The sequence below is a fragment of the Falco punctatus genome (genome assembly GCF_963210335.1).
Source record: "Falco punctatus genome assembly, chromosome: 8".
NCBI lineage: Eukaryota > Metazoa > Chordata > Aves > Falconiformes > Falconidae > Falco > Falco punctatus.
In genome coordinates, this window is record NC_137588.1 from 2,118,542 (window position 1) to 2,144,369 (window position 25,828).

General features: G+C 40.0%; 1 protein-coding gene across 3 annotated transcripts in view; it reads left to right on the forward strand.

Moving 5' to 3' along the window:
• HECW2 (HECT, C2 and WW domain containing E3 ubiquitin protein ligase 2) overlaps positions 1 to 25,828 on the forward strand; it is a 202,633-nt gene that overhangs the window by 136,565 nt on the left and 40,240 nt on the right. For all 3 annotated transcript variants that reach the window (XM_080399346.1, XM_080399347.1, XM_080399348.1), the window contains 10 exons: positions 408 to 577; positions 3,114 to 3,256; positions 6,348 to 6,448; positions 7,940 to 9,277; positions 10,578 to 10,673; positions 14,358 to 14,508; positions 14,874 to 14,977; positions 18,546 to 18,670; positions 20,124 to 20,309; positions 25,179 to 25,313. In XM_080399346.1, coding sequence (XP_080255472.1) covers positions 408 to 577; positions 3,114 to 3,256; positions 6,348 to 6,448; positions 7,940 to 9,277; positions 10,578 to 10,673; positions 14,358 to 14,508; positions 14,874 to 14,977; positions 18,546 to 18,670; positions 20,124 to 20,309; positions 25,179 to 25,313 — 2,549 coding nt within the window. The remainder of the gene's footprint in view (positions 1 to 407; positions 578 to 3,113; positions 3,257 to 6,347; positions 6,449 to 7,939; positions 9,278 to 10,577; positions 10,674 to 14,357; positions 14,509 to 14,873; positions 14,978 to 18,545; positions 18,671 to 20,123; positions 20,310 to 25,178; positions 25,314 to 25,828) is intronic.

Genomic DNA, 25,828 nt, shown 5'->3' on the forward strand with positions numbered 1-25,828 from the left:
CAGTCTTTTATCTTAGCCCCTTGCCCAGAAACAGAGCAAGCACTGTGTGATAGGGTTCTTTTCTGTGGCTTTTGGTTTTTCTTCTTAAGAGTGGAAATACCTTAGATACTAAGAAAAACATTTATAGGTGAGCTACAAGTTCATGCTTCATGTTTTACAAATAACTAGGGGCTAAAATGTAAATGAGGATGTTGATACCTTTCTTCCCTCTAGTCTCTTGGGAAAACACTTGACTTCCTGCTTTAACTGTCTTCTGTACGCCGGATCCAGTTAACATATGAGTAGTTTTAAGTTGCTTTATTTAGTTGTTTATGGTAAATTGATTTCCTGGGTAATAATTTACTGCTTTGTGAACTAGCTTTAATTTGCTCAGTTCCTTTCTCCTTCCCTCTCGTTTTGCTTCATAGATATTAGAGCAGCTGGACTTAAAAAAGGCATGTTCTTCAACCCTGATCCTTATCTAAAGATGTCCATTCAGCCAGGCAAGAAAAGTACATTTCCTACATTTGCTCATCATGGCCAGGAAAGAAGGTCGACCATCATCAGTAACACAACTAATCCTGTTTGGCACAGAGAGGTAATGTATCCCTTTTGAGAGCTGTCTGCCAGCAGATGCAGTGTACCAGGCTTGTATTTTCTCTTTATGCATTAGTCCTTACTCTCTGAAGGCTGTGAGCTTATTATATAGCTAGTTATTTAAAGTGACACAAAATTTGTAATAATTCTAGGAACCCTGTTGTTGGATAGAAACAGCTGTCATCTGAGTATTTAAGCTGCACCACGGTGAGGTTTTTCATTTCCTTCTCTGCTAACAAGAGTTGAACTCGCTCAACAGCCCTGTAGATTTCTTGAAATTACAAAAATAAATGAATTAAAATGGATTATATGTCGTGAGAAGACCCTTTAAGAAAAGGTACAACAACTGAATAATTGTGCTTGGTGTTTGCAATAACCGTGAATTGGGAAATGATATTCTCATTGCGCATAGCAGGTGGCGAGCTGTCACTTTGTCAGGCAGAAGGGATGTCCTTCGGTGTAGCCTCTGTGCGCTGCTGTAGGAAGGAGAGGGCCTGGGGAGGGCTTTCTAGCACCCCTCGGCAAGGTGGGGGGGAAAGGCAATTTGGCAGAAGGCAGTTTTCCAGGTGTGTTTGTACTGGATAAGCTGTGCAGGTCTCAGAGAGGGAACTCAAGAGCACAGAAAAGCCAGGCTGTGCCTTTGAAGGTAAATGTTTCTGTGGGCAGCAAGGTGAACATACACAAATCCACAGCCCTTTCAGGACCGTCAGGCAGCGTTCTTGATCTGTGCCTGTTTTCTAATGAGCAGGTGCTTGTACTGTGTTTGATGAATGTTAATGTGTTCTTTAGGAAGACTGGAGAATTGAGTGGGCTTTGGAAAATATTCCCACAAATCATAATCAAAGGAAACAAGCGGTAAACCAGAACAGAGCAGGGCCAGCCTTAGCACTGCTCCGCGGTGCCTGGTTGTGGGAAAGGCTGTAGGTGCGTGGAAGTCTTAAAACCTTCAAAAGATCAGAGTTCTAATCTCTTCATTGATTCTTCATCTTTCCGTCTGTGCATCCATCTATCCAGTAGATAGGAAGAAAATCCACTCTTATTTTTCCCCTTTGCTTTCCTCCAGTTCTCCTCCATTTTGAAGCCTCTTAGAAAAGTGATAATGTTCACTGGTACGTGCATTGTGTCGGCTTGCTTTAGCTGCTGACCTTCCTGTAGCAGTGCTCTGACTACAGCAGGTTGTGATCCCATTACATATGCTGCCCTAGTGGTGCAGAATTGGTCTTGTTTTACATCTGCTCCTTTCTGCAAAATAATGTGCAATTTTTTAGCAAACTTGAGTGCAACAGATTTTTAAATTCTGTTTATTACAGGAACGCAGCTCTGAGAGTTGCCCAGCATGAGGGAAGTGGGTTTTATTTCTAACCCGGTTTAATTGCTGTCTTTGAATATATTTAGCTGATGTCTACAGCTGAACTGTTGTTCCTTGTTTTGTTCCTCATTCAATACGTCTTTAGCTATCTGGCCAGATGTGTATTAGGCATTGTGCTCAGGTTGCAATTTGCTCAGAGGGCTTAAATATGGCAGATGGTGAAAGAGTAACTAGATGACCTCAGCTTTTCTGAGTAGGTGATACCATACTTTGCTGTTTGGTTATTTGAAATATCTTAAAATCTAGAGGAAAAATAAAAATCTTTGGCTCTTAAGCTTGCTTTCCTACGGGAATTCATTATCACACTGTTTGTATGTGTGTGTCTAACAATATGCCTGCTTGTATATTTGCCCTGTACCACTTCTGAATCTTTTGGCCATCTTCAGGCAGACTTGACAGAGCAGCACAGATCTCCAAGTGTTCATAAACTGCATGAAAAATGATGCCAGGCTGAGGGAGTAGCTGTCATAGTGTTCCCTCACAGGGAAAGGTGGAAGAATGATCTTACCAGACATCGAGACATCTCTTATGAAGTAGAACCATGTTTTTTAAAGGCCCCAAGTGCAGAAGAAGGTTCTGTTGGATCTTGCTGAGATGATTTGTGAACTTTGGGGAAAGAATCTATAGAAAATTCTCCTCCTTTAGCTACAGTACTCCTGAAAATACTGTATACACATTGCCCTCTTGCATTTCTGTCATGCATACAAAAAAAAATGAACGCAAAGCATGGTATTGGAAGGGAAGTTCACCAAGCATGGCTTAGAGCGGGACACTTTCTTCCTTCTGCATTGACCTGGCTACTCTTCTATAACCTGATAGAGTACAGCAGGGATTCCTTCTCTTTTTGCTTTCTACTGTCCAAAGCAAGCACCAGGACATACTGTTTTCTGCTTTCTGACACAGACCATGCAAGTGCTTTTATCCAGTGCAGTTCCTTGCTGAACAGTTATTTTCAAGGAGAAGTAAAAGGGTGTGGAATTCCCGAGAGGCTAGTTAGGTATGCAAAAATACAACACTTAATAAATGATGCTGACGTTATTTTGCAATATGGAAACTGCTGTCATCAGTCATTGCTTTTGGAGTTCACTGCATGCTAGTAATAATTATGTACATATTTTCTGAATAAAGGTGTATTGATGGTAGTGTCAACTCTGTTCTTTCCTTCCAGAAATATTCTTTTGTTGCACTTCTAACAGATGTCCTGGAAATTGAGGTTAAAGACAAATTTGCCAAGAGTCGCCCCATCATCAAGCGCTTTCTTGGGAAGTTAACCATACCTGTTCAGAGACTACTGGAGAGACATGCAATTGGGTAAATTAATATATTCTAAACATTACCTTCCATTGGTCAGGGAGACTCAGCATCTAGGATATTAGGATGGAGCAGCCTTTCTGGCTTACTGGCACAGACCAGCAAATTTCTGCAGCGTCTGTATAGAAAATTTAGTAGGAATTTTAATAGCCTTATTGCCTGACTGGAAGATCAGTGTTTCCAGCCCTGCTCTGAATGCGTGTAACTTTGCATACATGTGTGCCTATGATGGTTTTTTTTTTCAGCTTAATTTATTTATGCAAAAGATGTTACCCTCTGGCTAGCTAGTCATGAAGCAAGGCATTATCACAATACTATGTGATCATGTGCAAATCTTTTAGAGGAAGCAGATTTTATTGTCTCATTTCTTTTACAGTTCAGGTATTTGTAACTGTCAGTTTAGTAGTCAGAGATTTAATGTATGTTCTGCTAATTGGCCAGAACTGCAAGGCTGTGACTCCTTATTTTTCAGAGTGCTGGTGGTACTATGCAATTAAAATTGCCTTTTGCTGATAGTATTGCTCTAATGGGACTCAAAAATCACTTGTTATGCTATTAAAAAAAAAACTATTCATTTTTTTGATAGCTAACTGTTCTGATACAAAGATGAAGGTCACTTAGAAATTTTTAAGATTTTTTTTATACTTCATGATGGTTACTGGAGGGGACAATAGCATAACCAAGTGGGTGATCCAACGAGGGCTTTGTACAACCGTGTGCACTGAGAAGAGCCTGAGACTTGGTCATTAGGCACTGTGACAGGTTGCAGGTGTGAAGTGAATGGCTGGAGGTCTGTGAGAGATGCAGTAGTGTGTGCAAAACCTGTTTTACATTTTAGACAGAGCAGTAATTGTAGAGTATATTATTTTGTTAACATCTTTTTATATAGATATGCTGTATATGACAAATTAGAAATAAGAATTCCTTAAAAGACAATAGGAGGAACTGAATTATTCAAGTGTGGGTTTTTTATAGAACCTAACTCAAGGTCTGCTAAAGTTAATGCGTCTCCATTAACTTTAAAAGGCCACTGGATGAAGTCCATGAGGAATGATGGTGAAATAAAATGCATATATTCTTCCCTGAAAGTTTAAGGGCATGGCAGTATCATCATGCTTTTGAGCAGGATATAAATGACTAGCCTTATTTTTCACAGGTATTCCTATCAAAGTAACAAGTTGAGAAACGGAGAAGATCAAATTCTATTTGAAAACCATTTTCAGCTTCAAGTTTCCAAAGTAGTGGTTAACTGATAAGTAAAATAAGAATAAAATTTTAAGAGTAGCTTAAAATTTTGATAAATCTTCTGATACAGAATTTATTTTAACAGAGAAAAAAAAAAAAAGCCTGTCTGTTTGTTTTGTAGTGGTATCCAAGAGCAGGTCAGGTGTATATATACAATCCAACTTTTCTAAGAAATGCTTCGTCTTTCATTTTCAAGAAATTGTGATGTCAAGCAAGTAGCTTTTTCTAATAAGTTTGCCCACTGCTATACACGCAAAAATAGTATCATGGTACAGACTGGTTTCAAGACTGACTAGTTCAGGGTTTTCATTTCCATGCTAAACCCCAAAATGTTTTTTCTGCCCTGGGAGTCCTTCAGCGTGAGGTCTGGAAATTACCCATCTGCTGTGTTCAGCAGTTCTTGTCTAGGAGTTTTCAGACCAGTGTCCTGGAAGACATTTCCTGTTCTCTTCTCCAGACCTCAGTTCTGTATATTTAACATATCAAATTGTTCTAGGAAAGAAAGGGCTGTATAATAAATATGCAGCAAGAGTGCAGGTAAGTATTCAGTTTGGCTTTGTCAGGACTGACATTAAGCCAGTTTTGCCTCTTCATCTGTAATTTATTTGTCCATTTACAGCCACTTTTAGACAGACTGAACTAAAATTCTGCCCCACTTTTAGCTGTCATTATAGCTTACAAGTTTGTGTGACGGAATGCCTGGTGGCTTTAAATCTAATGGAAAGTATGATAAATTAGCATGAGAATCATCTAGTATTGATTCAACTGAATACAGAGGAGACGTTATTTGTGTCGTGGCTTTTGCTAACTTTAAATGGCCTAGAGTAATGGAAATCGATGTAAAAACTGCAGAAACCTCAAACAGCAATCTTCTGAGGATACCCCCAAGTCTAGCCGAAGAATTAGATTTGCGGTACAGAGCGATGAATCTGTGACAGGTGCTGGAGACAATACTGTAATAATGTGATGTGGGGAGGCTGCTTTGTTGTTTTTTTTTCCACTCAGGACCTTTTTTTTTGCTAAAAGTCAACGCGAACTGTTGCAGCTTATTTCAGTCATGACCTTGCATTTGTCTGTCACTTGTGTTGCAGTAGGAGTGCCTCCCATAAAGAAGAGGTCTTTATACCAACATAAATTTATTTGCATAAATAACAGTAATATCCTTCTGTAGTTCCCTCCTTTCCCTTTAGCTGTCCCAGCTGTGCTGAGCGGGGCTGGGACTGTGAATTCCGGCTGTGCCCAGTAAGACTGTATAGCCGAGGGTCTATTCCTAAGTCAAGTCTGAGTCCCAATCAGTTCAGTATCTCTTAAAAACATATTTGAAATTAAATCCAAGCATTAATAGCTTTTCTAAATAGGAATGCAGAAGTGCTTTGCTGACCGAGAACTAAAATGTGAAGAAACTGTCTGGGAATTCTGTAGAGCCACACACACAGTTTTTACAAAACCACAAGGGGGCAGAAGGTTTTAAAAAATGAAAGATTTTGTTAATTATAAGCCATGTGTTGAGTTGGGGGAAGAAGGTTAGGGGAAAGGGGTCCTTTCCAGTTTGAATTCTTAGGACTTAAGAAGAGATATAGATGTATAAGAATTGCTGGAGCACAGTCCATATTTGTAAATGATCAAAAGTAGTTTGTTAGGCTGTTTTATTTGTTAACTAAAGGTATTTTACACCATTGTTGCAATGTTTGTGCTTTCCCATACAAGCCAGAGTATGTGGCTGATTTTAAGACTGTAATAGAAATTACCTCCTGTCGTGTTGTTTTATCTGATACAAAATACTGCAAAAATAAAACCAGTTAAAATTTTAAAATAACCCCACTATCTTTTTTTTTTTTTTTTGCAGAGACCAGGTTCTCAGCTATAATCTTGGCAGAAGGCTCCCAGCTGATCATGTAAGTGGGTATCTCCAATTCAAAGTGGAAATCACATCTTCTGTTCACGAAGGTAAGAATTTGTTGATGATCTAGATCTATTTATTTCTATTTCTAGGACTTTCTGTGATAATATACTTTCTCATGTGTGTACAGTGCCTCTATGACAGATTTTTCTATTGGGATTTGAAGCTTAGATATGCCAGCTACTGGTTTGGAGACAGCAATTCCAAAACAGCAACACTCACCATATTGTTTGCCTGTTTTGTTGGATAGATTTTAAATGAATCTGCTTATGATTCTCGCTTTATGGGATAGATTGGGTAATCAAATCCATTGTTTCTCTTCACTCTGTAACATCTTCCCTCTGCAACACCTTTGGCTGAGATAAGCAGCTGCAACTGATATTCCACCTGTGCTCTCCTCCCCTGCCAGTGTACGTGCAGATCACTGTGCTGTCCCCCTTTCAGAGAACTCTGTCCTGCTTATAACTGAGAATATATCTTACAGTTATGAGAATACATGCTTCCATTAGGCAATTCTTTTATTTCCCTTTTTTCCTGTTCTGAAGGCAACTAGCAGAACGCGGATGGTACAGTTGCGTGTTTATCACATCATATGTGTCTATTAAGATGTTTTTGGTCTTAGATTGTCCTTCATTAGACTTGGTATAATCTCCTTGGTAGTGAGATGTTGCTCTGTCTTAACTTGATACAACCTTCTTGCCTTTTCTATAGCCATGTAGTCCTGTATCTCGTTAATATTTTTGCTCTGTCACCATTTGAAAAATGCTTCTATCTTCAGTCCTGTTTGTTGCCAGGCACTGTGGTTCCGTGACGTCACTGTTGGGTTTCGTGCAGACGTATACAGACACTTAACAGCTGGATTAGTCAACTCTATGCCTGTTTAATTTCCGTGTGGGGAGCTACCATCCCTTGTTGCAAATGAGATGGGTTATTTTCCTTCTGCATGTGTTACCATAGCATACCTAATACCTCGTGAACTTTACTGAAGTAGATTCCCATTCTTTATAGTGGAAAGTCCTATAAATGAACTCAAAATAAACATTGTGTATGGAATTTGATATCTGTACACAATTTGCAATTCTTAATGCTGGTTTACATGCTGCTAAGGGTGTAATGACAACTGGTGTCAGTGACTGGCTTTGTGTACGTCCTGTTTTTGAATATGAGATACATGCTGTAGAGATCTGGCTCCTTGCTTCTGAGGCTGGTTTTACTGACAATTTGGGAGGACTGTCAGCCCTTGGCAGCCCACTGTCTTTTGAAAGCAAAATGAGATTCCTTTAAAGTCATATTTCACACCCCATACATTTTCTTTGTCCTGCAAAATAGTATAGACATACAGAGAAAACTCTGTAATTGCTGTTGTAACACTGGAAATGCCTCTATTATTTTAGTTGCATTTTCTTCCTGTAGTTGTCTGAAATAAGCAAACATCTTGCAAGATGTGTATTTTTATACAACCTTTGTGATGCAGACAAAGTAGAATGAACTGTGTGTTGCTATGTTGTGCTTGACATTCAGTATTTCTGCCTCTGCAGATGCTTCACCAGAAGCAGTTGGCACTTTGCTGGGAGTTAACTCTGTAAATGGAGACTTGGGGAGCCCCTCCGATGATGAGGACATGCCAACAGGACATCACGATACATCCACAGTGTGTTCCAATGGTCCAGTCCTCGAGGACTCCTCTGGAGAAGCAATCCTGCGACACCCTTTAAGGACTAGTACAACTCTGGAGACAGATCAGGATGACTTGACCTCCGGTGCTTCAAGATCATCGCCTACCAGAGGTCGCCAGGACTCGCTAAATGACTATCTGGATGCAATAGAACACAATAATCATCCCAGACCGGGGACATCTGCCTGTGGTGAGCGTCCCCACGGAGCCTCCCCAAAACTGAGGAGCAGCTTCCCAACTGACACAAGACTTAGTGCTATGCTTCACATTGACTCAGATGAAGAGGAGCACGAGCTACATCAAGACCTGGGTTTTCCGTCTTCCTTGGAAGATGATGGTGGTTTAGTAATGCTTAATGGTGCTACAAGAAACGTTGAAAGGAACGGTCTAAGTTATTCATCAGATCAGGTAATGCAAGGGCCTGCAGAGAGCGAAAGCGTTTCAGCCTCTGAAGCTCCTTTGCCATCAACTGATGAGCAGCAAGAGGCTCCCCCAGAGCTTCCACCGTCCCAGTTAGCAGGAGGTGAAACCCTGCAGGGTTCTCAAAGCGAAGCAGCAGCAGAGCAGGCTGGCAGCGAGTCCTGTGCTGCTCAGGAGGCCGAGCAGCCCCCTAGCAGTGCGGACGCAGGAGCTGCCAGTGCCGCTGCTGGGAGCAGAAGGGGTGTTAGTGAGACGGAATCCATTGATCAGGGGTCTGAACCTTCCCAGATGTCATCAGAAACTGAGCAGAGCGATCCTGCTCGCACGGAAAGCGTCAGTGAGGCTAGTACCCGGCCAGAAGGGGAGAGTGACGTGGAAGGGGCGGACAGCTCTTGCAATGAAAGCGCAACTGTGCGACGTTCCTCGGTTGAAATGCGGTGTTCTTTTGAAAGCGCCAGGTTTCCTGAGACCCCAGCCTTTTCTTCTCAGGAGGAAGAAGAGGGAGCTTGTGCCACCGATGCAGCTAGAACTGAACCAGGTGCTGAAGCACAGGACTCTGCAGGTACTTCTGGTTCTCTACCTGTGGTACAGCTACCTCCAGAGGAAGCACAGGAGGCTGAGGCAGGTGAATTACAAGACCGAGAGGAAGCAGAAGAAATCTGGCAAAGGAGAAGAAGCCTGCAGGCAGCAGCTGCCAACAGCCAGTCTCAGGAGGAAGAACCTGAAGGAGCCCAAGCAGCTTGTGAGGGTGCTACAGCACAGGTTGAAGGAGCTACTGGAGGTAACAACTGCAGGAGGCACTTCCTGAAGTGACCTTTCTGCAACCAGTAAAAATTATTTAAAAACTTAACATCTGAAAAATAAAGATCTTCATTTCTCAATTTCATTGTCTTTCAAGACTTTGGGGTTTTGTTCCTTTGAGGTTTATTCCCTTCTTCAAGAGACTCCTGGGGTTTTTGGTTTAACAAAAAATCAAACCTGAAATATCTGAGACATGTTTGTTTTGAAATGGGATATATTTTAGTTCTTGAGAGAGTAGTGAGAAGGAGGATGAAGAGGAGGAAAGAACTCCACAATATTACCCTGCTTGCTAATCAAAATGGTAATGAGAGGGGGACAAAAATCCCCAAACTATGAAATGCAATCTAGAATTTATATTTGGGTCTTTTCTTTTGCATGTTTCTGTATTAGCATTAAAACATAAAAGTAATGAAAAGAAAGGGGGGGGGGGGGAAGAATTGTTTTTTAGTCATGCTTCGGGTTGTTTTATCTTCCCTTTCCCCATTCCCTATCTATATAGACACATCCTAACACAGCTGGAACCATGGGAGGAGAGGAATGTGTTACTCAAGTTAACACTAAAACTTTTACCATTTGTAAAATTGTTTTAACAGTTTAGCATTTTGTGTCTCGTTAAAGTCACTGAAAGTAGAAATGTGTCCCTAATGGATTAACTGTTCAGTTTCTTCAGGAATTGAAATGGATCTAATCAAGTGGGTTTCTAAATGTGTCTGTTTCATAACATTTCAAAAGTTTTGAGATCTGCTCATTTTCAGCTCTGATTTGGAAAGAACGATTTGGATATTTATTTCAAATACTGTCAATACTTTATTTTACGGCATTTTCTAGACATTTGGGACTCTCTTTTTATTAGCTGTCAGGTTGCACCGTGTTTTGCAGATCAGTGTGGCCACAGCAAGGAAGGCTAGTGGACCTTCACCTCCCACTCTTACAGCAAGGCGTCTGCCGGGGCCAGGTGGAGCTTTGTCCTTGTCCCTTGCTGGGGTGTGGCTCAGGCACACACTGCTGTTTCTGTGCCCTGGTTTCTGCTGGTCACAGGTGGATGTGCCACATCCCAATAAGTGACATTTTCCAGACGAAGACTGCAGCACATCCCAGAGAAATCACTTGCCTAGAACTGTAGACCTAACTTGTTTTGCCTAAAAAAATTGAAGGCTGTTAGATCTATCCTAAAACACTGTAGTCCTCAGAAGGTTTAGCATGTCTCGTTCACTTGCGAGGCAACTCTAGGGCTTCCCCACATCGACTGAAAAAATAATTTGTGGGCGTTTTGCTTCCAGGTTCTCAAGCCAATGGCCATCAGCCCTTGAGGTCGCTGCCTTCGGTACGTCAGGACGTTAGTCGGTACCAGAGAGTGGATGAGGCTCTACCACCAAGTGAGGTTCTTCATACTTTAATTGGGGGCTAAGCTGCCTGGATCTCATTACTGAGATCTCGTTACATTTCTTTTTTAAATGTGAGAACTGAAAATGAACAGCTGAGAAGTTCTAAGTGAGGAGCGATGATGGCGAAGTCCAGTGCTGTTTTGTAAAAGGCGTTGTGCTCGGGCTGCAGGCTGCAGGACGGGTTATGGTAGTTACACCTGGTGCATACAGGTGTGCTGAGTGACATTTGCGGAGAAGCAGGAAGGCGCGGTGCTGCTTTTTCCGCATGCAGTGCACATGGGGAGGGAGGGGAAGTGATACGCTGTATGAGACACTTGGAGCAAAAGTCGTCAAGCACTCTGAAACCTCTAAATACTTCTTGTATTGTCATGGTTTACAAAGAAATATATAACATCTTTAATCTCTGCAGATTTTGTGAAAGGTGTCTGTGTGTTTCTTGCATTTTTTGAGGTAGTGTGAAGACTTACTGAGTTAAAATAAACGTAGGTATTAAGCAACAGATAGATGAGCCTAAATCGACAGATAAATTCTAATTTCTTTAATGCATATGGAAAATACATTGCTGCCAGTTGGTGGACTGATTCACTTGCTTAATCGTGGGGCAGTGAAAATCCATTTAGTATTAGAGAAAGTTAAATTCAGACACACTGAAGTCTGTGGCAAAGCTCTGCTACTTTAAAGGAGTCAGGAGTTCAGCTATTTAGTGTAAAATCAATAGATCCTTATTTCACAGTATGGAATGGGACTGTGCTTGCTCTGTAATTGGAGAGGGTAACTGGGAGGAGCCTGATAGCAGAACACGAGTATAACTGGATATTGGAAAGCCAGGGTTGTGAGTTGTTTTTGTTCCCTGAGCTTCTGTTATTATCAGTGCATGTAACAAATTTGTCCTGTGTACAGATCCTAAAGTTAACTGCCACCTCAGTAAACCAGTATTACGTTTTACAAAATTGTGCCTGGGAGAGACATATCTCAGTTGCATTTTTATCACTTTTCATATTGAAAAAGACAGAGAACATTACGGGAAATACTAGAGAGCAATGTAATAAATGAGAAATGCACAGAGATGGCTTTTATAGTATAGGTTTATTGGTTTATACATAGATTGCTTTTTGTGTTTCAGAAATAAACCATACACTATAATAACTACTTGGGAAAACTGTTGGAATGTTAAGGGAAAGGTTTGGCTGTGTGGTATTCTAACATTTGCTGGAAGTTTTACACAGTCATTCATAGGCATGCATATACACATCTCCGCTTTACAACCAAAGCCCAATGCGATCTTTATGTAGATCATTTGCTAATGTGAATAAAATCTTAAGTACTAATTGTTACCTAGATTCAGTTTTTCCCTTCAAAGCTCTGCTTTCAGATACAGAGTTTTAATAATAGTGAAAAAATGGAGAAAACATTTAGAATACAATTTTGAGTTATAAACTGCAATTTCTTTGTAATTTGGATTGTATTCTATTTGTTGTTTCACCAGAATCGGAAACGAAGAAGGAAAACCAGGATTATTTCTTTCAGTTGTGTGTAAGCTAAATTAAAGAGTTGAAAATATTTATCTAGTATTTCTGCCTATAATATGCAACATTATGTTCCAGTTCCTACATTCTTGGGGAAAAATCAACAAATAAGCTTGACCACACAACCTTGATGAATTAGCTTGCTGAATTGCAAAATTTAAGTTATTTGTAACATTTGACTAACGGAGGATATCCTTGTCTGTCATTACTTATGTGCAGGTGCTTTACTTTAGAAGCCATTGCCCAAGTGTTTAAACTTGTGTATTTAAAATTGAGTGCAGGCAAAAATGCTTTTATTCTGCAAGACCACATTACAGAAATGGTGACTGTGTGTCAGAATTGGACATATAAACACCGCAAGAAAAACCTCAGCTATTATACAGTGCTTTAGGGTTTGACATTAAGCAAAATAGTAACTTTCAAATGTATTACATTTTCAATAGCAAATGTAGTGATTATGCCAGAAACTTTGCATTGGAGTTTTATTTCTAAACTTGTATATTAAATTTACAGTATAGTACAAAATTTTGAATTTTTCCTCCTGAAATTGCACTTTGTTCCTTAAATGGTTCTCTTTATTCCTATCCTATTTCTTCCTCTGAGCTTACTTTCCTGCATAGCTCTTGTTCATAGTAGAAACACTTTATAAACATTAATAGGCTGGTTTGATTGTCCATCATGACAATAGAATAGTCATTTGCATTGTGGCCAGCTGAAGTACACAGCTGTCATGTGGAGGTGACACCATGAATTTATCTCAAAACCTGCCCTCCCTCCCTCTTTGTGAGTCAGCTGAGGCCCTACGGTTAATGCAGTGAGCCACTGGGCTGCCTCCAAGACTTGACAGAAGCCATAGTGTGCGTACAGTAACGATGCCCGAGGTTTTAAAGCTGTCAGTATCAAATGCTTTACAGTAGAATTTAGTTCTCCTCCTCTGCTGTCAAGACATTTTTATGCCGTCTTTCCTCGCAGAGTGGTGGTCATTTAGGATTGGTTGCTTGTCAATGGGTTTAGAAATGTTGCTGCCGTGACTGATGTTTTCACCTAAACTTGCAATCTAGAAAGTCTCGTCTAGAAGCCTGAGCTCTCAAAGGCAGTTTTTTCAACTGATGTGCTAAACGGTCTGCACTTTTTCTACAGTTGCTAGTGTCCAGGAATCAGGCATGTCTGTTCTGTATATAAAATATTTCAGTATTTTATTGTTGTTGCATGGACCCTAGCCATGATCAGTGTCTTGGTATCTTGTTCATTTTCAGAGCAGTTGTTAGGCAGACGATGGTGTTTCTGCCCCAGAAAGCTTAAAGGCCTAGGTGTTGTGATGGAACTGGTTTCCACTGAGCACCAAGCCAGTTGTGGTTGGGGGAAGGTTCCAGTGCCTTCATCTCTGCTTTCCTGGCATGTCTCTATGGTCTAGACTGCTAACACTGTCTGTAGCTTGTGCTGCAAAACCAGTGGACGGCATGATAGTTACCACTTCCATAAGAAGTTGAATTTTCCATGATAGTTGCATAATTGGCAATTCTGGGGCATGCATTTAATATATGGAGTTTTATTGTTATAATTGCGCGTCTTTTCTGGCAGGTCTGCTTGCTTTTAACATAGGTGCATGTAAATAAAGAAACAGCACTGGCATCTTTTTTATTGCTGTTACTATTAGCTGGGGAAAAACAGTGACAGGTGTCCAGTATTGTGAGGGTTTGGGTACTTACCCATTGGCCTTTTGCATTGGAATAAGCCTCACAGATTGGATCTAAATTACTTCAGCCCAAGAGAATTAGTCTAAGTATCCTGATTATTTTTTTTTTTCCCGTGGAACAATTACTGGTTAGTGGGAAATAAGAATAGAGAAAGTAATAGGAATTATTAGATATGGATTCCACAGAATCTTACCGACATTGGGGAATTTGATTTACAAGATAAAATAGGGAAAAGCCATGTTGCTTACCCTTTCAGTAAGAAAGTTCTGTGCTGAAGTCATCCTGTAAAAGAGAAACAGTAACTTGAAATAGATTGTTAGTGACATTATATATATATAAATATATATATAATGTCACTAATTGAATAAATATATATATATTAAATACCTCTCTCTAAAGAAATTAATAAACCCCAAGACCTTCGCAGTTCACAGTATTTTATTGCTACTTAGACTGGGAGGCTCGGATTGACAGCCATGGACGGATTTTTTATGTGGACCACGTGAACAGGACAACAACATGGCAGCGACCCACAGCCCCCCCAGCCCCACAGATTCTCCAGAGGTCAAATTCCATACAGCAAATGGAACAGCTGAATCGCCGGTAAGAATTACCAGTGGTGTTTGTGAATTGTGTGCTTGCAAAGCTGCCCTCACTGTTATGAGGCTGAGTATGAAGACAGGGTCACAGTTGCTACCGCAGCTGACTATATGTATTTATTTTTATGTGGCTGGCCCTTTTAATTAGCATGTGGGCTTCTTTTGTGTTCCACCTGTGCTCATAAGCTATGTAGCTAAAAAAAACCCTTGTGGTAATGGTTTTCAGAAATTCAAAAGGGTATTAATGCAGGAGTTAGAGGTCAATGTATATTAACCTACATGGCAGAGAAGATGGGCAAGCTCCCTTAGAGCCAGAATTGGATCATAGTTACCATATACTATATATAAAGTCCAGTTTTCTAACCCTAGGTACCAGAGCATCCGAAGAACAATGACTAACGACAGGCCTGAAGAGCATACAAATGCCGTGGATGGAGCTGGAGAGGAAACTGACTTTCACCATTCTAATGCAGGTTAAAAAATAACCCACCAGCACCAGCCCCCCGCCCCAAAGAAACACTCATGTCATAGATGATTAAATGAGAGTGACATAAGGCAGAACCTAACTTATTCCCCTGAAAGTCTGGGTGAAAATAGAACCATTTGTGTTCATTGCTGTGTAGTTTTTGAAAATTATGGCTCAGCCTGCTCAATACACTGAGGAGACGTATGTGAGACTTGGAGCATTTTTCTGTCAGTACCTGACTGGGCGAAAATATAGGTGGGACATTTGCAGTGAAAAAGTATAAAATTGTGTGGTCTGAGTTACAAATATTTTGAATCTGCTATTGCATTTTGAAATGGTAGAATATAGGACTAGAAAGGACTTGGGACAGTCATTGGCTTCATCTCTGTGCTGAAGATAGATAGGATGAGCTCTACCTAAACCATACTTGGCAAATTCTGTCTTGTGTTCTTATAACATGTTCTTCAGTTGATGGACGTTCTGTAACTTCTTTAGACAATCTACCCATACTGTTCTTCTTAGTCCTATAATATATTATATATTACTATATTATAATATATTCTAATAATTCTTATTCTCATATTCTTAAATCCATTACTTGCTACTCTTTCCTTATGGCTTGTGTTTTTAGTTCTCCAGTTATTTTGTTGGCCTTGTCAGGATTGCCTGTGGTTGGTCTGCAGTTCCTGAGGTTTATTTCAGAAAATTAAACAAACCTGTGACTACTGCACTGAAGAGATTGCGGAAATGTCACGTCTTTCATACAACACTCCTTGTACATTCATTGCATAATTACTTTTTTTCTGATAGTTTGACACTGAACACCAGTGTTCAGTCTCTGACCTGCTGAAATCGGGTCCAGAACTTGGTGTACTGGTCTCTGGCACAGATGTGTTTTTCATCTGATGTTTGTGCTGTTGATTATCCGTACCTGCACACAGGTCTTTGCACTTTTCTAACGTGTCACTATGGTTTTGAATCTTGTCCATCCTGCTGTCCAAGTACTGCATCATCTTCTAGCTGGACCAAGTTCTGTCCTTCCTATCCAGTCATTAATAGAAATAATGAATAGGACCAGACCCGGACAGATCTCAGTGAAACATCATTTGGTGTGCTCTTTTTGTTTCACATAAATTATAACTGCTCTTCCATACATTTTTGCAAACCATCTGTTTCAGGTAATTTTTCACCAAACATGATTAGGAGGGTGTCATGTGGACAGTATTAAAGGCCTCATTAACATCAAAATATGTGGCCTTTACACCACTTTAGTAGAAAATAACTTAGTTTGTTATAATTCATTTTTCAGCAATCCTAGTTATTTGCGTTTCTCTACCTTGATGTATTCTCATTGTATTAACTAGTATGACATTTCATAAGTCTGAGAATAGAAAATATGTCAATTCATCTATATTTCCTTCATCTTTTTTTTTACATATTCTTTGGATAAATGGATATAATATATATGTCTTTTCTTCTGAGAACTCCTTCAGACCTCTGAAATAATGACCAGTGTCTCAGAGATTGCTTTGCCTAGTTTCCTAAGTGTGTTGGAATACACTTCATCAAGCCCAAAGGGTTTGAAAACCCTCTGATTTGCACAGCAGTCTTTAACCTGCTCTTTACCTAAACTAGCCTAAGAAGAAAGTTCTCTTTCTTCCGTTTTTCAGTTGTTCTGGTTGTCTGATTGGTGTTAACTTTTTGACTGAAGACAGAAGGAAAGATTTTTTTTTTTTAATGAGCTCTAAGTATGATAACTAGTTTTTCTTCTGGCTAGGCAGTTCTCTCCATAATCTTCCTACTACTAACTCACTGATACATTTATAAGGTTAATTTGTTACCCATCCAGTCCCTTGCATAGTTGTGTGTTATTATGTGCTTTGGCTTTGTCTCCCGAGGCTTTTGATATTCTCTTATAATACTCTTTCCTAAATTAATCTGATGCCCAAGCAATGGCACCCTTTCTTTGGTTTCAAGTCATTGCAGAACTTGTGATTTAGCCAAGCGCTCTCTTCGGATATTTTTTTTCTCCTTGCTGCTGCCATAGCCTTTTCTGCCTTTGTGCATGTGCAGCTAGATGGTTTGTTGTGCTGTAAACAAACCAGTTTAAAGCAAATTCAGGCTAAACACTAATCGGCAAGTTCAGCTGAACAGGCTTTTTGTCAATCAAATTCATGCACGTCAGAACTGGAAGAACCTCCGCACCTGGTGACACATTCTGGTTTCCGGATTCCCCAGCCTGTGACAGCGGGCCTGTCTGCAGCATGTCACAGCATCTCCCAGGGCGTGAGAAGTGGCTGGGGTACACCCCAGTTTGGTACCAGTACAGAGCTGACGTGCAGCTGCTGTGCATGCCTGGGAGAAACTCCCACCCCAAGCACTCAGGCAGAGCTTCAGGGCATTCTGTGCTACACAGTCACTCCAGAGACAGGCCTCGAGGGGAAGGGCTCGCCGTCTACCGTTTAAGTGTCTCTAAAAATCCTCTTTGGTCATCTACGCATCTTGTCCTTATTACCTTCCCATTTTCCAGTTTCCTTTAACACCTAGAATGAACGTCTTTATTTTCCCCATTCCCTTTATTCCGTAATATTTACCCGTCCATATTTGGAATTCTACTCTTTGTCCTTTTCCTTCTCTTTTTTAATTTCTTCTTACTTTTCCATCAGTTTAGAGTCTCATTCACTGCCTCTCTTCTCCTTTCTCTGCCTGTGGCTTATGCTCTTTTATATCCACGGTAGCTGTGTTCTAGGTGATTAATGTTCATTTGATGGGCAGCTGTGCGAATTACAGCGGTATGTGAAAGAAACTGTGAAATGTGGAAGATAGCATACATTTTAGAGTCAAATCAGTGCAGACCCAATCTGAATTTGCAATTTTTATTTATGTTAAAATATGCATCCAAATGTCCTGTTGATTTTCAAAGGTAATTGAACTCTTAACATCTTAAGAAATACCACTCATAATATATTTCAGTTCCTGGTACTGGTGAAAAATCAGTGCCCTTGTGCAGTTGCTAGGAGAACCACCAAATGTTTACTGAAAGTTGAAACTTGAAAGGAAAAGGTTGCCAAGAAAGTACCTTACATAAGTTGCTTAAATATCAGGATTGGGGCTGTGTTAACGGCAGTGATTTATTGGCTTTTTTCCTAAAGGAGGAATGAAACATTTTTAAGTGGGCAATGACTTTTATATCCATTAGTTAGCATTTAAAAAATAACTTAGCGCATACAGCTACAGTATAGTAATGTGGGCTGGCTGCAGGGACCTTCTTGCATCTTACACCCAAGCACATGTTTGGTAACCCAAAAAATTGGATGGTTTTTTTTCTCTTTAATGATTGTTCACCAAAGGCAACAAGTAAAAGTTACTGAACTAAGACTGTGGTATTTTGAGGGACTTCAGTTGTGTGTTAGAAGACATTCAGGTACACTTACTTGGAGAATACTTAATAAATCTGCAATAGTTGTATACCTCGTGCTTTTCTTGCTTGTGTGATTCAAATGAATATAGTTGTTTGCAGTGGTGTTTTGGTAATGATTATTACTGGAAGTCTTTGTTGTTCACTTTGCTGTTAGATTTTCGAAGAGAGAACGTGCTGCCTCACTCTACCTCCAGATCCAGACTTACTTTATTGCTCCAGTCTCCCCCTGTGAAATTCCTTATCAGCCCAGAGTTCTTTACAGTGCTGCATTCTAACCCTGTAAGTATAGTGTCTACAGCTGAAAGACTTTCATAAATGTGTGCTTATAAATATAGTTGTCTTGTGTACAAAGACATTGCTCAGCGTTTGATGCTAAGATATTGGTAGTATCTAGGGAGGCCGGATAAATTCAAACACTCGTCATTCTTTGCAGTTGGGCTATTAGAGGCATCCTAGTTGGTATTATAGCTTCCATGGTTTTTACTTTGCACTCAATTCATCTTTATTATGTCACAACTCAGTTGCTTATCGAAGCAATAGCTTTCTTACTGTGCTTTGCAGAGGGTTAGAGACAATTCTAAGAATGAAAATGATGCTTATTTTTTAAGATCACTTTGCTGTATATGGATGATTTGTTTCCCCCGAGTGGCCTGGTTTATATCAGAACATGTTAGATCTCACCCTGAACACAAAAGCATCTTAATATATGTTTTCCTTTTCTGTTTTGCCTGTTCTTCAGTTCTTCTTATATCTTTTTTTTTTTTTTTCAATTTTTTTTTCCTTTGTGTAATGGGAAGTGTAGTGTAAACAGAAGTAACAGAATTAATAATTTATTGTCTGCAAGCACACTTGTTAATAATTCAGGGTGGTTTTTTTAATTCCTGGTCAGTGTTAGTTTGGGTTTGGTATAATACGTATGCTTGTCTGTACCTGAATAATTCTGCTTAGCTTGCATAGCTTTATCTTGAATATATGAAGTAGGACAGAGGTAGAAAAGACCTCTGGCCAAGGGCTGGAAGTGCAGGGGCACAGAGTGATATAGATGACGGCGCAGTGCAGTAGGAGGGCCTATGTCTTGGCTTTGGTCTCTTGCTCATCCTGAGAGAAAGACCTGGTTTCTGCTTGGCTGGGTTTTTTATGAAGGGAACAGCATTAACTGTTTATTTTACCCCTTTTATTTAAAGTTTTTCCGATTCCCTAGGGCTCTCGTTTTACTCTCTTAGTTTAATTTTATTACGTAAACTCCACGTGGACATGCAGTGATAGGGTATTTTTGAAAAATCAATAGCTGGAAACAGTATTTATGTAGATTTCTACAAGCTTATGTATTCCTGCCCTGCAGAAAACTTAACAGCTTTATTGCTGTATTCAACTAATTATTCCAGATATCAGAACATATCTATGAAATCTCCACTTTTAAAGTAATTTTAATGCTATAGGATTCTTCACAGTTCCAGGGACAAGTGTGGTAAATAGAATCTGTAATATATTTCACACTTTTGTGAAGTGAGTCAATTATGAAATTTTGTATATATCAAGCAAAATAAGAAACATCAAACGTCCCAAAGCCCCAGGAAAAGGACCATGGTTTTTCATATTGTTGTGGCTTAGTTGGAGATAATTTTTAAGGTTTTATAGATGATTAGATAATTTATTTACAGTGGAACTGTTGTCTTTTGTACTAAGGAGAAATTTTGTCTTCTAAAAGTATTTCCTGTTATTTATTTTTCAGAGTGCCTACCGCATGTTTACAAATAACACGTGTTTGAAGCACATGATCACCAAAGTCCGGCGGGACACCCACCATTTTGAGCGCTACCAGCATAATCGTGACTTGGTGGGCTTCCTCAACATGTTTGCTAACAAACAGCTGGAGCTGCCAAGAGGTTGGGAAATGAAACACGACCATCAGGGCAAGGTAACTGTAATGCACACACATCTCTGTTGGGTGCCTGATCTTGGATGTTGTGATGTCAGGACTCAGTTGGTTGCTCTTAACAAAAATCTAAGTACGCGTAGTTCTCCAGATGTAAAAGGTGTGCATCCTTGTCTCCTGCCTGTGCCAAAAGAAGACTGGAATTCCTTGTCTGTGCTGACAAAACATTATATGCAAAGGAGAAGGAGACTGAAAAGTGGGTATTAATCATTGCAAGGAAAATTGCTAGAAAATCTGTAACCTTTTTACAGTGAAATAAGTTGTTTAGATTCCCTTGGATGTTTAAAACTTCTTTTGCAAAGACTTACCTACTGTGTAAATACAGGTACCTCAGTGAAGTCTTTGGAGTTTTGCCTGTGTACTCGTAAGATAATTTAGATGTAACATTACTTTATTTTCTACTGAATTTTATTTAATTATTGTTGAACCATTTGTATTAGTTTTTTTATTGTTTAACTGTCAAGCTTTTCCTTAGGACATTTTTTTTTTCCCTTCATCAGACTCAAAGTCTTGAGTGGGATTCATTAGCGTGCATTATTTACACGGGGTTTTTTTAATAGCTAAACATATTTCTAGGTGAGTCCTCTACCCAAAATCTAAGTAGATCCAGTGTTCATCAGTTCCTGAGATAAAATGGATGCACTTAAGACTGGAATAGCTTTGGGGATGATCACTCTATTGGTTATATAGTGGTTAACAGGAAAGAAATTGTGTATAGGAAGTTTCATTAATGGGGATATTAAAGAGTTGTCAGTCTTAGTGTTTTTCAAAACAGGTAGTGCTTTTCAATTTCTAATAAAATATTTTAAAATCAAAGAACAGCCATTTATATGTATAATTAGGTCTATAACCATATTAAGCTTCTCAGTTCTTACCTTTATCTGTCTTGGTGCAGTTAGCTGTGCATGTCCATATAACTAATGATCTCGATGCTTGAAAAGATTACAGGCAGATTCACAACTGAAGGGTAGAAAAAGTGCTTGAGGGTGGTTTTCTTCTTGGGTTTATTAACTCTGGAAAGCACTGTTTTTTTTCATTACCAGCACAGTTAGGCATGTGCAATTATACCAACATTGTTCTTTGCCTCCCTCACGCTTTTCTTTTTATAGTCATTCTTTTTCTGTTCAGTTCTTCAGAGGCTGGTTTTCTCCTGAAGAATAGAGCAGTTTTCAATTGACTCTAATAGATTCTCCATAGAGAGAATTAGACCTTTGGATTTCTGCTGTGGTATTTGGTAACAGTGGTGCTACCACAACGTTAATCAACAAGGGGAAGCACTGAATAAACCCCCACTGGGATTTCTTCACTTTGAATTAGGCTCAGTATTGTTCATTTTCATTAAGTGAATTGCCTTTATCACAAGTAGCACTTGTGGCCAGTAGAAAAGGATATTCAGCACTCGAGAGAGATGATGGCCGGTACATGGGGAGAGCAGTGCTTGATGAGACCAAACTGAAACTGGTCCTGCCTTTATAAAAGCATAAAGCCAAAGAGAAGTAAGTAGAAATCAGCCATGCCACAATATGTAATTATACTTCCTTTCCCTGGCTAGTCTTCCGTGCTGAGATGAGGTTTTCCTTTATTTTTCTAAGTATATCATAGTGAGAGGCTTGATGCTCTTGCTCACAAAGGCACAGTGATTGTTCTGACCCTTATGGAGTGCTGAGTACTAGAGTTTTTACTCCCCAATGGCAGTGTGGTCCTGGTTGCTTGTCCTCTTTGTGGGCTGTCTTCCAAGGTCAGGTGGGGACTGCCTGCCTCGGAACTCTCTTCAAAGCTGCACAGCAAAGCCCAGTTGCCCACTCCTCTCTGTGTCCCCTACAGAAGATAAAATACGTTTGGCATGCAAAGGTCTGGCGTAACTAGGATGTAGTTTCTGATTGGCATTACAGGTGGACCTTCATTGGTCACTGACCACAGGGAAGCAGAAGACCATTGGAGAAGGTGGTAGCAGGAGGCGTTGTATAGGCTAGACAGGTCCCTGAGCAGAACTCAGGCCGGTAACTTTGGAATTCTGCATTGCCACGTACATATGTATACACACATGTGTTGTACAGATCAGCGCCCTGGTGCGTTTGTGCTGTACATGTAAGCACGTGTGCGTATTTTAAAGCCAGATGCAACTGTATACACTTTTTAAATAGATCTCCACAAGATGTGCCAATACGTAGTAAGTTCTTGTAGGTCACTTCTGGTTTTTCTTTCTACGGTGAAAGAATACATTGTAATTGATTATTAACGTCTTCAATGGGAAGAAAAGCTATTTTAGCAGGTTTCATAGACTTTAATTGGAAAGATAACGTGGGCAACTATCCATGTTTAATGGGCTAAATGTAGTTTTGGCACTACCCATCTTATGTCAGTCTCTTCAAGCATCACAGATTTATGGATTACAGCTAGACAGGAGTTATGAGAGGAATTTTTTTGAAAGCAGACTGTGAGCCACGCTTTTGCCAATGTCCAGATTAGTCCAAAGCCTTGAAGCTCCAATGATTATCTTCACCTTCAAAGTAGTAATTTGTGCCTTATTTTAAAGTAGTCTGCTACTAGCTGGCATATAAACATTCATATTTAGTAAGACATGATTGTCTTAACTTAATTTTTAAACTGAGTTGTTTATTTAAATGTGATGCTAAGGAACAACTGCATGCAATATTAGATTGCTGTGTTAACTCAAGAACTGTGTAGTGTCACTCTAGGTAGTACTTTCTCCTACATTGGATCAATACTTTTTTTTAAAGTGATTTTATATTTGACTTAATGAAATCAACTTTTGTTTTAATGAAAGCACTTCACACCTTATAAATGCATATAGACCAGACTAGAAAAAATAGTAGATAGAGGGACATTAAAAACAACTAAAACCAAACCTATACCAACCACTTGCTGGTAAATGAAATAAATCTATCAATTAGGATCAGCGTTTTCAGAAAGACTGGATATGTTCCAGTGACCTCTTGCAGTCATTTTGCAGGCCCCAAACCGAAATTGCAAAATGGTTTGCATTCTGCTTTCCCACTGGTTTCACATTCTCTAATCTCTGTGCTTGCGCTGCAGGTGATGTTGTTATTTGTCAGGATGAACAAGTCCTGCATCAGGCTCAAATGCTGCACCTAAAATTGCATTTATTGAATACACTTTATAATAGTTTTTGAACCATGGAGCAGTCGTTCTGCATGCATATCTGTAACTATGTCAGATGATCAAAACAGAGTTCTTACTTTTCAGGTGATGTGATTCCTTGCCTGTAGGCACAGGTTGCAGGATAGGCAATTGCTGTTTGGGCTGCAGGAGGCTTCCTGCCCTCTTCTGGAGTGTTCCTAAGGTTTTGCAATTCTGGTGTCCCTCCGTAGGCTTCTCCTTCCTTGGGAAATGGAAGTATGGACATTTTCTCCAACGACAATTGGCATTTAGTTGCTGTATAGCATGACACGCTGGTTTGTCTACCTACCTTCATCATAGCAGATGGAAGAATTGCATTTTCTCTAGTCTGGCTGTACCAAGCAATTTGAAACAGTGATTTCAAGAACACTGCAAGCTGGTGTCACTGCCAAAAGAGCCAGTTCTGCTCTCCTCTCAGCCTCGGTGGGCTGGTGGAGGTTAGAGGAACCAGCAGGGAGAGGGACAGTAAGAGTCATTTTAGGCAGGACCAGCTGCCCAGCAAGGTTCACTGCATGGCTACACAAACACTGGTGCCTGCACAGGGCAGGAAAGGCGCACAAGGGATGGAACAAGTGGTCAGGATGGGGGAAGATGAGAATGTTTCTCTTGCTGACACTGCAGGACTGATTTGTTGATGAAACTGTGGTTGAAGGACCTCACCAAACCCAGAAATGGCTCCTGCAGTCCCCGACCACCACCCAGCTGGTCCAGATTCTTTGATTCCTCAAACCAGATGTCACTTTCCTGTAACTCTCCAGCTCAAAACCCTGTTGTTGGTTTGGGGTTTTTTTTGCCACTTCCACATGTTTCCAGCATTGTGACTGAAAAAAGCAAAGCATGTTGAAATAGAACAGCGCTGGTTTCCAAGTGCAGCCCTAATGCTGCAAAAAGTTTAAATTTCAGCGCTTGGAAAAAGTTCAAGTTTCAGAGCTTAGAAATCTTTCAGGTTCAGATTGGATGGAATTGTAGGAGGTTTTTGCTTTCCAGGATACACGCTTCTGTGACCTTGCTTTGAGCAATTGGCTGGCTGGCCAATATATAGTAGCTCTCACCAGTTGCCTCGTTTAAATGGTTTTGTTGCCATCATTTTTATGTCCCTGACTGACCTTTTTGTTTGTTTGTTTTTCTTTAAGAGGTCAGCAAACTTAGAATAGTTCCATCGGGAGGATGGCAAAAATGCCTGTTGGCCTGTAATAGTGGTTCATCACAGGATGCAGTCACACTTGGTGTATATACACCCAATTGTGTTCATAAATACATGGTAAATATTTCACAGAAGGGAATGGTTTTGCCACTTCATGTCATCTTTTTAGATGCTTAGAAGGAAATGGAAGGGAGAATACATACCAGGATTACTTTCATTAAACATTTAAGTCTTCTCTTCTTGATGATCTTATATAATAAAGCTTCCCGCTTCTGATGCTTGTCGGATGAGAATTTCAAAGGACTTTATAGACATGAATGAAGTAACACATTAAAGAATTCATCCTTTAGGTGAGATGGAAAACTGTTATCCCTCTTCTGCTGAGGAGAAATGCAAGCCACAGTAATGTGAGGAAGATTTTCGAAAGCCTCACATCAACGAATAAAACCTAGATCCTGAATAGACATTAACCTTGGACATACTAAAAAAAAAAAAAAAAAAAAAAAGTCCCGGCTATAAATTCTTTCTCCTTTCTCCTTCTCTAGGCTTTCTTTGTTGACCACAATTCCCGCACTACCACGTTCATTGATCCCCGGCTTCCCTTGCAGAGTAGCAGGCCCACTAGTGCGTTAGTGCATCGGCAGCACTTGACTAGACAACGCAGCCACAGTGCTGGTGAGGTAAGTTGGAGCTGCCCCTCCTCTTAAAAAATCCGGGTTTTTAGGATCGTCCTCCTTCACATTGTTCTGTTCACGGTTCCATGTTCCAAAGAGCGTGATTCTCCTGTAAGTGTATGGTACTCATCCACAAAGATATATGATTTGTTAGCCATTGTTGCTTTTGAAATGTGTGATTTCAGAGGAAGAATATCAGTTTCTCTTACATCCCATTCGCAGTAACCCCATTTAACCACAGGAGAGCAAACTGGTGCTGACTACCAGTGTCTGTCCTGTCTTTAGCTGTCAAAATACGTATTGTTGTCTAGCATGGTGTCTGCCGAGTATGGTGATACAGCTCTGCACGTCGGGGGAGGGGGGGGAAGTGCCTATCATTAGATACATCTACATGTGCAACTTTCTGAGTAACTATAAAAAAATCTTATCACATAGAGTCTTCTCAGACTGTTATATGCATTTCACGTCTACTTTCTAAACATTAATTCGTGGAAACCACTATTTTGTTGATATGTCGCTGC